Source organism: Galeopterus variegatus, unplaced genomic scaffold, assembly GCF_000696425.1.
Source record: "Galeopterus variegatus unplaced genomic scaffold, G_variegatus-3.0.2 Scaffold1060, whole genome shotgun sequence".
NCBI classification, from domain to species: Eukaryota; Metazoa; Chordata; class Mammalia; order Dermoptera; family Cynocephalidae; genus Galeopterus; species Galeopterus variegatus.
Window position 1 is genome coordinate 387,258 of NW_007727171.1, and position 13,097 is coordinate 400,354.

Sequence of the window (13,097 nt, forward strand, 5' to 3'; positions counted from 1 at the left end):
CATACACCCCAATCCAATCCCATGGTCACTGGTATTTGCATTTTAACAAACTGAACACCCCGGGAGCTCTGGTGTGCGTGGATCCTGAAGTCCCCCAATCTGAGAAACGCAGCCCTCTGCAATATCTATTGATCATTCCCAATCATGTTCACTTTCCTAGGGCTGCCCTAGGTTTCTGCAGATCAGATCTCTTCTCTTTCTTACCATCGCCATCTTCTTCATTTCCATTTCTGGAAATCCAACCAGCTTACCAATTTACACATTGTATTTTGAGTGTTATGTTAAGCGTTTGTCCACAGAAATCCAAGAATAGGTAGAAAAAAAAAAACAACCTTAAATTCTCTTTCCTTTGCTGCCAGAAGTATCTCTCAGAGGGAGCGTAGGCAGCAAAGACAAACAGGCCTTCCTGGAGGAATGAAGTTGAAAAAAGTCATGTCACCCACTGGGCCCCTTCCTCTCAATGACTCGATGGCTGGCTCTGTGCAGTGCACCTGCCTGCAGCTGCTGAGCACTAGAGCTGGGCCAGTCCAAAGTGAGAGGTGCTCTAAAGTGTAGAACACACCCCAGATTGTGAAGACCTTGTGCAAAAGAAAATAGTACAAGCAAAAGAGAATGTGACTATCTCGTTAATACGTTTTATATTGGTTTCAGGTTGAAATGGTAATATTCTTAATAACTGGGTTAAACAAAATACATTATTAAATTAACTTCACCTGTTTCCTTTTTTAAATGTGGCTACTAGAAAATTTTAAATTATATGTGTTGGTACTTCAACAAGTTTTTGGAAAAATAAAATTAAAAGATAATACAATTTTTCCATGACCTTTTTGAAGTAACCCCGTATTAAGACAAAATACACAAGCACACCTCTGAATTGCTGGAGAGGCATAAACAGAGAGCCATGAATAAACCCTGGAAGAATTCGTATTTAATAATTTTATACATGATAATGATAGGACGAGTACACAGTGAATATTTTCAAGCTGTAAATAACATTAAATCTCTCTGGGTAGTGAAAGGCCATAAAGAAGATCTCACCGGACCGGGTGAAAACACAGGAAAAGATATCGAAGTAGAGACAGCTGAGGTGAAGCTGAGCTAATTCACGTAGAGAAAAAGTAATGCAAGCTCCAATTATATGGTTACGAGCTGTAAAGTATAGCTGTGATTCCAAAAAGGAACACTGTAGCTATTCCCAGGACATACTGACCTTTGCACAGCCAAAGTTGTCAAATGAAAAGCTGGGCACCGCCGAGAAACGTGTGAAAATAAAATTGAACGTGTTCTAATCACCGAGCTCCCAATAGCAACAGAAACAGTTTTCCCCATAAAAGCGTAATCGGACATGCCAAGGAATCCCTCAGTTGTCCAGTGCGGTTTGTTAGAGTTCGCTCTCTTTAGAGCAGGTTATATACCACATTGAGCCACTGTTCAATGACAGTAAAACTCCAGCCACCTGAACGGAGAAAACAGAGGCAGAGGCTGGCTGTGCCCTCCCTCGCCTCCTCTGAGCCCTCTTTTCTAACCCTTGCAGGCTTCCTCCCCTGCCCCATTCCTCCCTTCTGTGCACTGCTATGGTCTTTACCCCCTTGTCCATCTCTCTCAGCCTCTGTGTTCCCCCAAGCGTGAGTTTCAAAGAATTCACAGGGACAATCCAGAGCAGGAAAGGGCTGCAGGGCATTCAGATACACTTTCTAGACTGTGCGACTGCAACCTCAGAAACAGGCCCAGTGCCTCAGCAGCCAGGTGCCCAGGGACACCACCAGTTCATTCGTGGCCTTGGGACCCTTCAGAAAAAGGGACAACTTCTGCCAGGAAGTGTTCTTAGTTTGGGGTCCCTCCAAGCAAGGCCAGAAACAAGGACTTGGGGGTGGGTGGGGTGCTGGGATGCCAGGAAGCAGGTGTGAGAGGAGGGGGAGGGACTCTGAGCAGGAGGAAAAGCCAGTAAGTGCAGCATCAGGCTGGTCACCAGTGTGGGAACCAGGGCACCACCCACAGGGCCCTGGGGGAACAGCAGCGTGTGCCTTGGAATTGTCCTTGAGGTCAGGGATTGTAGTCCTCAGCTGAGAACTACCTCCAGGTGTTAATGTCCCTACACTGCCTGGTTGCCCTCCGTGGGCTGCTCCAAAGAAGAAGGTTGTGCAAAGATGGAAGGACCTTGCATAGGATGACATCAGAGATCCCAGCTGATGCCACCGCAGCTGCAGAGGTTTCACCAGAGGCTCAGGATGTGGCAGCAGACACCAAAAGCATCTGCCGGTGGGACTAGCCCAGTCCCTGGCCACAGGGCCTGGCCTGGTGGGGCACGAGCTGGATTCCTGCTCCCACTCATGCCTTGGCCAGCCACGCCCTGTGCCACTGTACGGGGAGGCCCTGAGGGATCCCTTCTGAGCCAGAGCAACTGGGAATGTGGCAGCGGAGCCCTTGGAGGCCTCCCTCCAGGATAGACACCAAGAACTCAGAGGCTGTAGAGGATAACAGGTGAAATGGCCCAGGAGCTTGGGAAGCTGCCAAATGAGGAAACACTGAAAAATAATAATAATATATTGCAATTAGGCCTGGGCTTAGCCTGGCACTACCTACTCACACTGCCCGGAATCCATTGAAACTCTGTTGAAGCCTCGGGTCTTTAGGGATCTGTCCACAGCCACACTCACCCTGCAGGCAGCGGACACTTTTCTAAGTCCCCTCCCCTAGGCAAGTTCATTATTATCTTAAATGAGCACCCTAATCAACAAGCTCCGTGTCTCGTGTCTCGTAGGGACAGGAAACACCACACCCTCGAGGGTCATAGACTGCAGAAGCAGAGCTACAGGTCAGAGTGGACCACATGAGGAGCAGGGCCTGGCCTCTGCCATATTCCAGACTTGGGTCTCAGGAAACATCAGGAGGCAGGGAGAGGACTGAAGATTATATTTAGAGCTCACGACAGTAAAGCCACACACCCCCATCCTCTCCCTCCAGAGGCGATGCTCTTGGTGAGCCTGGAAGACTCTCCCCAGCTCCTTCTTTGCTGTCCGACCACCTCACCTTGGTCTGTCGTGCACCAGAGGCCTTCCCCGCCTCTGAGCTTCATCCCAGTTTGGTCTTCCTTGGTCGGTCTCTGTGTCCCCTGGAGGGCAGATGAGGGCTGCGTCCTCCTAGTTCAATGCTGCGTCCCCACTAGCAGCCAGCTCTTCCAGAGGGCGACTTCGTTCCTTTGGACGCGTATACCCAGTAGTGGGGTTGCTGGATCACATGGTAGTGCTATTTTTATTTGTTTGAGGAACTTCCATGCGGTTTTCCATAATGGCTGCACTGACCTACATTCCCGTCAAACTGTGTGCAAGGGTCACCTTTTCTCCCAGAATTATTCAGTTTCCAAGATGTAGAAACAACATCAACAGATGAATGCATAGAGAAAATATGGTGTATACACACAATGGAATATTATTCGGCCTTTGAAAAGAAGCAAATCCTGGCATTTGCGACAGCATGAATGAACCTGGAGGACATTATGCTAAGGGAAACAAGCCAGACGAATACTGTATAATCTCACTTATACACAGGATCTTTAAAAAAGGTGAACTCACAGGAACAGAGAGTATAATAGTGGTTGCCAAGGGCTAAGGAGTGGGGGCAATGGGCGGACGTTGGCCCAAGGGTACAGGCTTTCAGCTGTAAGATAAATAAGTTCAGGAGACCTGATGTACAGTTCGGTGACTCCAGTTAACAACACTGTATTGTACAGTTGAGCTGTGTTGAGAGAGAGAATAGTTCTCAAACATTCTCACCACCAAAAAAAAAAAAAAAAATAGTGACTAGGCAAGGTGATGGATATGTTAATTAGCCATTTCATTTGTCAGTCATTCCTCAATAGAGCTGGGGAGAAAAAAAACACTTCCCCCACCCCCACCCCACCCCACCCGGCAGGTAGGAAAGAGGTCGAAATGCTGAATAAATGAATAAATAATCTTTTTCTGTTCTGAATATACTAACTGGCCTGGTCATCACAAGTTCTAAGTATTTTTACACTGTCAAGCACCCTAATAATACTTAAGTATTGGTTGAATTTTTATAATAAATTTGGAAGATTGGAGGGAAGGTCAGGACAATCCTGGCAAGCGCTAGGAAAGGGGGAGACCCTGTCCAGCAGTGCTCACGGGCCCCACATGCTCTTCAGAGGCACCATCCGTGCTGGTTACTGAGAACAAGATGAAGTGGAGCAAGACACTGGCCCTCGCCTCACATATAGTTCAAAACCCTTCGGGACCTGTTATTTCCACAATTTAAAAACCAGTCTCCTCTCTAAAAAGACACGTGGGACCAACACACAAAGATTCAGGTCCAAAACAAAGCCAATTTTCAGAAAGGACTGCAAGTGTTCAGACCCAGGAAGGCGAATTTCTTTAATCCACTCACATTAAAAACTGATAAAGATTTCAAATGAAGAAATGGATGCAAATACACTGGGGCCCTTTTTATAGTGCAGAAGTGTGAGAAAGTTAATTAAAGGAATCTCAGAATCAGAGAGCATCTGAGAAAGGAAGGAGCGAGATTTTAATTTTAGGTGTTGTTTCATCGGGTTAAAAAAAAAAGACACTTTCACAAGTGACTTGCAGCTATTCTCAGGAACTTCATGGGCCCCCAAAAAGCTCCAGTTGAAACTGTAAAGTGTAGGCGGCCAATTTAATGAAAATCTCTCACCCCAGTGAAGGACCTGTTAATAGCAAAGAGCACAAATTAGCAAATCTTGAGGCATTAAATGAGCATAACAAAATGTTAGTTATCATCGAATGGTGTTCTTCAAAGAGCTAAAGTCAACCATTTTTTAAAACAGAAGTTCGAAAAAAAAAAAAAGCACCAACAGAACTCAGCAGTTGCACCCCCTGGCTCAACAAAGAGGCTCCAAAACCTAGTCCGTGTGCTTCAGCGTCCACCAAGTGAATGCTCACTGTGTTACTCTTCTTCACAGCCAATGAGAAATAATACAACTAATAACCACGGTTTCTACCTGTCCTGGGCACCCCATGCTGCTCAGCAACTTTACAGACAAGTTCTGTAGTTCTCCTGATGCCCTGCAGGGGGCACTCCAACTTCTGCTTTGCAAGTGCAGAAGCTGGGCTGCAGGGTGGTTGAGCACACTGCCCTCCATTGCTTAGCTAGTGTCTTGAATCCAAGGCTGAACCCAAGGTTGTCTGCTTCCTAGGTTAAGTGGTTTGTGCTATGCCACCCTTGAGCAATATGTAGCAACGTAAAGTAGGTATAAAACATGCCCAAGGGAACCCAGCCAGACTAGACAGGGCTCGGTACACCCAGACCTCATTCCTAGACTCTGCTTCTGAGCCACGCTATGTCCCAAGTCCTTGTGGCCAGCAGGACTGATCTTGACTGGTTCATGCCCGTAGCAGTCACATCCTTGGGTTTGGGCAACAGAAACCCATTCCAGCCAACAAAAGCAAAGGGAATTTCTTGAAAGAATATTTAGGAGTCACAGAATCAGTGAGGCGGTTGGGACACTGGTAGTGGACAGCTCTAAAGACTGGTGTGTTGAAATGAAATCATCTCTTGCCAGAACAGATTGGGTAGGGATCTTTTTGTCCCTCTGCTCTGATTGTCCTGACTTAAGCCCCAGAGTATCCACTGGGGAAAATACAATTTCCTAAAAATATATCATGTACTGATTTACACTGCATTGCACACCTCCTGGGGGCACCATTTGCATAGATTTCAACATGAAGTGTGTGACCTGAGGTTGGCAAAGCACCAGCACTGCAAATGAATCCTTCTGAACCCTCTGTACTCATTAGTTACAGGGCCTACAGCTCTCTCTTCATACAATTAATTTTTTTGGACAGTGAGTTATTGCATCTTCCCCAGTTGCACCAAAAGATCTAGAACTTTGACATCTTTGTTTCTAATACCACGTTATCTAAAGCAGTAGTTTCCAATAAAATTCTTGCTTATATTCAGAACCAAATAGATATTTCCTTTTAGAAATGAATGGATCGAGACATTTAGTGCAATAAAATAGGAATGTCTTCCATCTGGCACTCACCATATATGCAGGTTATATCTTGCAAAGTTCCAGGAATTGACCCAGGGAAGGCAAGACAGATACGATGGGGACATGGTCACTTAACAGAAGCCAAAATCTGCGCTGAGAATGGATCTGCCTGAGGGAGCTCAGGTCTGAGACTGCTCTAGAAAGGCATTTTTAAAGGAGGATTATTGTCTTGCCCCTGACATTGTTCAATTTGGGCAGCTGCTTTTGTGCCAGCCATCCTCCCCCTGGCCCAAAGCCACTCTTAATGTGGACAGTTTGGTCTGTGTCCAAATATTCACTAAGCAGCAGTGAAGAGCCAGCTACTATGCAAGGCAGGAAGTCACTGCGTCATTAAAAGAACTTTAAACCTGACACCGTCGGTAAACCTCCATCCCCCTCCACCAGCCCTCTACCCTCATCACCAGACTTGGCTGCTCTAAATGGCTCATTTCCTCATCTAGCCTCTGTGTCAGCCCACCCCAGCCCTGACCCTTCCAGCAGTGGAGGGTTATAATAGTGGGAGCAAGAATGAAGTCGGTTGGAAACCCATGTCCTGACTCTGGCTCCGCTCATTCAGCAGCCTCATTCAGTAACCATATACTGCAGCTCTGCTGTCTGCTGGACACTGTGCAATGTTCTGGGAGGTGTGCAAAGAAGAAGACAGGCAAGCCCAGCTCTGTAAGCAAATGGTTAGGATTCTGGGTGGCCTGTGATTCCGATGGTTCACATAATATACCTGTCTGCTGCTGTATCCAGCACCTAGCACAGTGCCTGACCTATATTAGATGCATGCTGAGTAGTGTTGACTGGTGAATGAATGTGTTAATAGCAAGCACTTAATAAGAGCTTACCATGTGCCAGGTGCTCTCATAAGAGTTTTACATGGATTAACGCAAATGATGCTCACAACAACCCTGGGCGGTGGACATTATTATCACCCCATTTACTGAAGAGAAAACTGAGGCACAGAAAGGTTAGGTAACTTGCCCACTTAATAAGAAGAAGAGCTCACATTCAAGCCTAGATAGTCTGACCCCAGAGTCTGTGCTGTCTGCCACTGTACTGATAATGAGCCAAGTTCACTGTGCTGGGGAACCGGAGGAGGCAGTAGCCATCTGAGGAGCTGGGCAAGGTTTCATCCCTGCTGCTGACTTCCGTGTTGACATAGATGTCCTGCCCAGCACCACGATGTCTTGGTTGCTTCCCCTCCTTACCTTCAACAATCATTTTCATCACTGCACCTCGACCACCATCAACGCTACATGTTGTCACAGCCTGTAATCTGAAATCTCAGTGTCAAGCCCTCTGCCCTCCGACTTCATCAAATCCTTTTAACCCTAGGCTTGCTTGCAATAATGGAAACTCCACTTAACTGACTCCACCACTGTTTTTACTACCAATCACCCCCTCCTGCCTTCATTTTCTTCCTTACGCTTGTTAGATTCCATGGTCTATTATCTTCCACTTGCCCCTATCCCCAACTGCCTTGACTTTCTCTCCTTATCATTCATGTCCAGCAAAACTCCAACCCAACCATCAGTCCTCTGTATTCCTGCATCAGAGCTACTACTGAATGTTGCCAAGAAAATATACATCTGGGTCGACTTGAGTATATTTAAATTCATGGCCAAAAACCTCAAAAAAAAAAAAAAAGCACTCAACTCTGCCTAGGAATCGCACTAGGTTTCCCAGGTAAATTTCTTCCCCACCGTGCATGATGAACATTGGATACCTTCTTCTGCTCCTCAGCACACCACCGGCCCTCATCTCCACTTCTCTATGCCTGTCTGCCCATAACCTTCACTGAGAAAACCAAAGTAGTCTACCTGTAGCCGAACCCATTCTGCCCTGTTTTCTCTTCTTCATCTACGGAGGTAATTTTCATGCTCCTCTCAAAGGCAGATCCTTCCCTCCTACCTTCAGTGATTCCCTCTCTCCTGCATCCTCGATCTCTTCTTTCTATGCGTTCACTCCCTTGCATGGTCCAGTATCTTGGATAAAGACACAAACCATTCTCAACCTCACACCCTCCTCCAGCGATCACTCCTTTTTCTGCTTCCCTGTACAACAAACAACCCTACTTCCTCATCTCCATATCACCCTTCAACCCACCCCGCTCAGGCATTCGTCCCCATCTCTCCAAACGTTCTTGTCAAGGTCACTAATGACCTTCATGTTGCCAACTTCACTGCACATTTCTGTCCCTGTCTTACTCAAACTCTTGGTGATATCGCTCAACACAGGTGATCACGCTCTCCTGCTTGAGGACACTCATCTCCCACGGTCCCTGGTGACCCTCCACGCCACTGGCCACTCCTTCTTGCGCTCTGTGGCTGGCGTCTGCTCCTCGACCCACTCTCTGAGAGCTGCAGGGCCTCAGGAGTGGTTCTGGCCTCTCGCTCTCTCGTCTATTAATTCTCTCTCCCAGGAGATTGTGATCCTGTCCCGTGGCTTTATCTCTACCTACCTGTTAATGACTCCAATATCCATAGCCCCACTCCTACCTCTTCCCCCAAATTCTGGATTTGTACGTCCAACTGCTTTCAAAGACCCTTATTAACCATCCCTCAAAGATAGAGCTTGGTAGTCACCATCATGCATACTTCTGCCTCTGCAGGCTTCCCCATCTCAATAAATGGCACCCTCTATCTACCCAGACACTCCAGCAAAAACCCTGCCTGGCCCTCACTTTCCAAGTCCAGCTCATCACTCGATCACCTCTCTCCACACAGCCTTCATCTCACTAGTGTTTCTCCACCTGCCCCTCCAGCCCTCACCAATTCATCCCTCATCTCGGCCACTGCAGAGCCTCCACTCCCGGTCTCTCCCTCCGTTCTCCTACCGCAGAACGTCTCTGCAAAATGTAACTAGGTACCCAGACACTTCAGAAAGTTCATGGAAAGATTTGTATTATCTTCTGATTCCATTTTTCCACAAACTTTTTGAAGTACCCTTGTATTTTCACTTGTATTTTAACACCTTTCCCATGGCCTCTGGAATGAAATCCAAACTCTCTACCATGACCTCAAAGTCCCGAAATATCTGTCTCCCCTCGATCTTTCCAAAGTCCTCTCAACACGGTGCCTCTTGTTCACTCCGCAAACCCACCTCCCTGCTCTTCCCAAACTCTTTTCCATGCCAGGACCTTTGTCCTTATTCTGTGCCCTGAAATGCTCTTCTCCCCACTCTTTAAACGATTGGCCCACTCGTCTCCTTCGGGGACGCCTCCCCTGACCAGCCATCCTGCTGAACACCATGTCCACGGTTCTTAGTGTGAGCAAATATTTAATCAGTGCTTTCCAGACATAGTTATTACTGCTTTACATTGATTAACTCTTTCAATTCCTCACAACCCCATGAAGGGGACCTGTTATTAAAACAAGGGAAATGAGCCCAAAGAGATGACTGCCCAAGGTCAAGCAGGTGGTCTCTGGATTTAACCTCTGCAGCCTCGTAAGCCTCACACCGTCTTGCCTCCCGTGCACTACCTGTCTGCCTCCTCCTACCGCTTCCTACAGTCCAGATATTGTCTTGTGGAGTTAATTCTTCGTCATCATCCTCATTAGGATACAAGCAACGCGTGGGCAGAGACTGTTTTTCATCCCTGCATCGCCACTGCCTGCCACGTGGTCATGCTCAACAAATGCTAGCTGCGTGAATGAACGAATGAATGAGTGGTGGGTCCGGATCAAGAAATGAAAACACTGATATCCAAGGCTGCTGTTCTTCTAGCACCAGCCATTGCTACTCATCTGTGTGGCTGCAGACAGTATGAGCAAATCACTTTGGTTTTAAATGATTGAATAACATTATCTACGCTTTATGTATTTTTCAGAGCAGATTTACTATGCTGGCCCTCTCAATAATCCACGATTTGATATTCCTGAGGTAAGGTTTCGGTTTTCTGTTTTGTTCGATGACTCAGTTGTTGTGTTGGACAGTTTGTTTCTTGAGGGAAGAGAAGGAGAGAAGAAGGGGAGAAGCTGTTGCCTCAGAGCTGGTGCTTAAAAATGCTTGACACACTGGCCTCGCCATCTGGTATTAAACACTGTATGTGCCTTTGAACCTTTGGGGAGCTCCAGGTACAAAGTTCCTGCTGGGGGGGTGCAGGTGTCTTGTCTGGCAGGTTGCAGGGTCTGTGGGCTGTCCCTGCACTTCAGCTGTCTGGGGGTGCAGGAGACCCCCACGCCCGCTGGGATTCCTGCAGAGGGACAGAGGTATTCAGGGCCACAAAGGCTTAAGGGTCTCCTGGTACTGTCCTTTCACAACTACTCATGTGCCACCACCAAGTAAACAAAACACCCACATCCTCAGCATTCACCAGCAAGGCTCACAGCTAAGAGCAGAATGTTCCATTCATTCCTTTTTACCCAAAATAATGTGACTATTAAATGGCTGGACTCAAGCCAGTCTGACAAGAGAAATACATTTTCAATATGCTGCTACTGAGAGAATATTATGGTGCACCATGAAAAGGATCACAAAAATATAGTAATTTTAAATTTCTTTGCTTTCAACTTCATCCTTTCAGTCCTCCAAAGCTTGTATATGATTCTAGAAAAGGGTTTCCTCATTAAAAAAAAAAAAAAAAAAATCTGTCTAAGGTAGGTTCATTTCTGGGTGTGTTTCCCGTCTCAGCCTCTGGGTTCCTGAGCCAGAGCGTCTTCTCGATAGACCACCTGTATTTCCACTAGCATTTCTCTTGCAGCTGAGAAGTTTCCAGCATTTCTCCTCTGGAATTATCCAGAGTTTTCTCCTCAGGCCTTTCAATCTATAACATGAACATTTCACAAGAAAGGAAATCTCAACCTCTCTTCACTTCTAGGATGTGGGGCCTAAGTTCTCCCAGGTAGCTCTTTTTCTCCTTTAAATCTTTGCTACTTGAATTCTTTTTCTTTCCCTCTTTTTCTTCTGACCCTTCACTAAAGGAAGGTGACTTAAAACTTGCCAACAATTGATTTTTATTTTGCATTATTGGCTTTTTTGAAAATCAGTTACCTTTAACAATTGCTATAAAATAGAGAATAAAAGAACTTCTTAAAGTCGTAGGACCCCTTTGAAAGAAAACATACCAGAGACGTAGAAAGCTTTACTGCAATCATCTAGGATGCTTGTGGGGAGTGCAGTGCCTGCTCTCTGCTCTCTTCAACCAGGAAATATCACCCAGTGTGAGGGCAAGGACAGGAGTCAGTTCTCCTGACCCTGCGCGTGGACGCTGAAGCATCTACAGATTCTCTTTGCTTGGTCTGGGTCTGGGAAACAGAAACCCAGAAAGCTCCTGGCCCTGTCCCCCAGCCTGCTGACCCTACTGGGACACATCCAACATGTCACACATGCAACAAGTTACTCATGCAGCAAAGACAACAAGTCACGTATGCAGCAAGTCAGTGCAACATGTCATGTACGCAAGTTGATGTGACAAGTCACATATGCAGCAGAGGCGGCTGGAGCTCATAAATCCCAAGCTCCCTTCACTGGCCACAGACTGGCCGCAGCCAGCCCAGGCTTCCCTGGCCAATAGCCAGCCCAGAGCGCTTGGAGACTTTGCTTTCCTAATATGGGACAGAGACAGCATGAAGCCTTTTGGTTTGAAAAGACCATATTTCCTCCTCCAACCAAATTCCCCAGAGACGAGCTCTGGGCTAATGGTGGCCCCTGCCTAGCCAAAATATTTTCCATTCAGTGCTCAATCTTCAGTGCCTTGGTGTTTTTTTCCTTTCACCACACCCAGTCCCTTGGCCCAGATTGAAGTTCTTCCTGGAATCCTGTATCTGTCTATGCCTGTTATTTTCTGAGTTAGAATTTAGAAATCCTTTGGGCTCCCAAAGCATATGGACAGCATCGGTTTTCTGTTTTGTTCAATGTGTTCCCAGGGATGCAGCTACAAACTCCTAACTCACAAATTCAGAGCCTCCTCAAAGGCAGAAAGACTGCTGCTCTCGGCCCACTACCCCTACTCCTGCCTCCTGTCCTCGTAGGACACACCTCCACCTGCCTCCAGACTGGCCCAGTTTGTAAATATTCTTATTGTCATAGCAAAATATGTAGATCTTGTCATTCATGATCTGGAAGCTCTTCCTTCAAATACTGTATCTTTTCTTAAGCTCATAAAGCGATAATAAAAAATGCCTCTGGGTTTCAATAATTTTGTAGATGTGTACCTAAATGCACGTGGAGAGTTGAAGGAAAAGTAGATCGTGAGGATGAAGAGGATGGTGACAATGAAACACAATGAGATATAAATGCGAGCTGGTCTTTACTCGTAACTAATTCTCTAACTTGTACTGCTCTGCTTCACTTTCTAACACTGCTTCTAAAGTTACAGCCGCTCCGTATCTGAGCCATAAGACTCGTGGGAGCCTGTAGAATCCCACACTCCTCAAGTTGAGTGACACCTCAGTGCTGCCCTAATCAATCCTCACACCCAAGACACCATCCAGAGTGGAGTCTGGCTCTCTCGAGTAAATTGTGCTGTTGGGGAATCCGCTCCCTTCCAAGCCTCTGCTAATTGCTAGAAAGTTGTTCTCTTCTAACAAAAGCCGCCTCTCATGTAGCTTCTGCCAGTGCTCTGATTTATGCCTGCCCTCCGGCTTTATGCAGATCACACCCCTTTCCCCCTCTGGGTGACAGGCAGCTCAAGATGTGCCAGGAGTTTCTCGTGCCTCTTTCCCTCCCGGTCCCTCTGCCCCGCTGCCGCCACCCCTACCACCCCAGGGCGGCCTCTTCTCCAGATCGGAGGCTGCAAACCCGTCACCCCCACATGACCTGTGGGGCGCTGGGGCCGGGCTTGGGCAGCAAACAAAACAGACGTGGCCCAAGCCCTGGAATCTTCCTCAATCCTCACGTGGTGTGGCTACCAGACTGTCCCTCCAAGCGATGGCACGCCAACTGTGAAGGAAGGAAGCCCCCTATGGAGAGATGTTGCAGGCAAAGAAGCCCAAACAGCAGCAGTCTTTTTTCTGGTAGAGTGGCTGGCTGGTTAGTTCAGTTGGTTAAAGCACAGCCTTGTAAACCAAGGTTAAGGGTTTGGTTCCCTGTACTGGCCAGTCTCAAAAAAAAAAAAAAAAAAAAA

The 13,097-nt window shown here is 46.9% G+C and overlaps 1 protein-coding gene across 1 annotated transcript in view; it reads left to right on the forward strand.

The window, feature by feature from the left end:
* LY86 (lymphocyte antigen 86) overlaps positions 1 to 13,097 on the forward strand; it is a 65,097-nt gene that overhangs the window by 47,929 nt on the left and 4,071 nt on the right. The window contains exon 4 of the mRNA XM_008574538.1: positions 9,861 to 9,913. Coding sequence (XP_008572760.1) covers positions 9,861 to 9,913 — 53 coding nt within the window. The remainder of the gene's footprint in view (positions 1 to 9,860; positions 9,914 to 13,097) is intronic.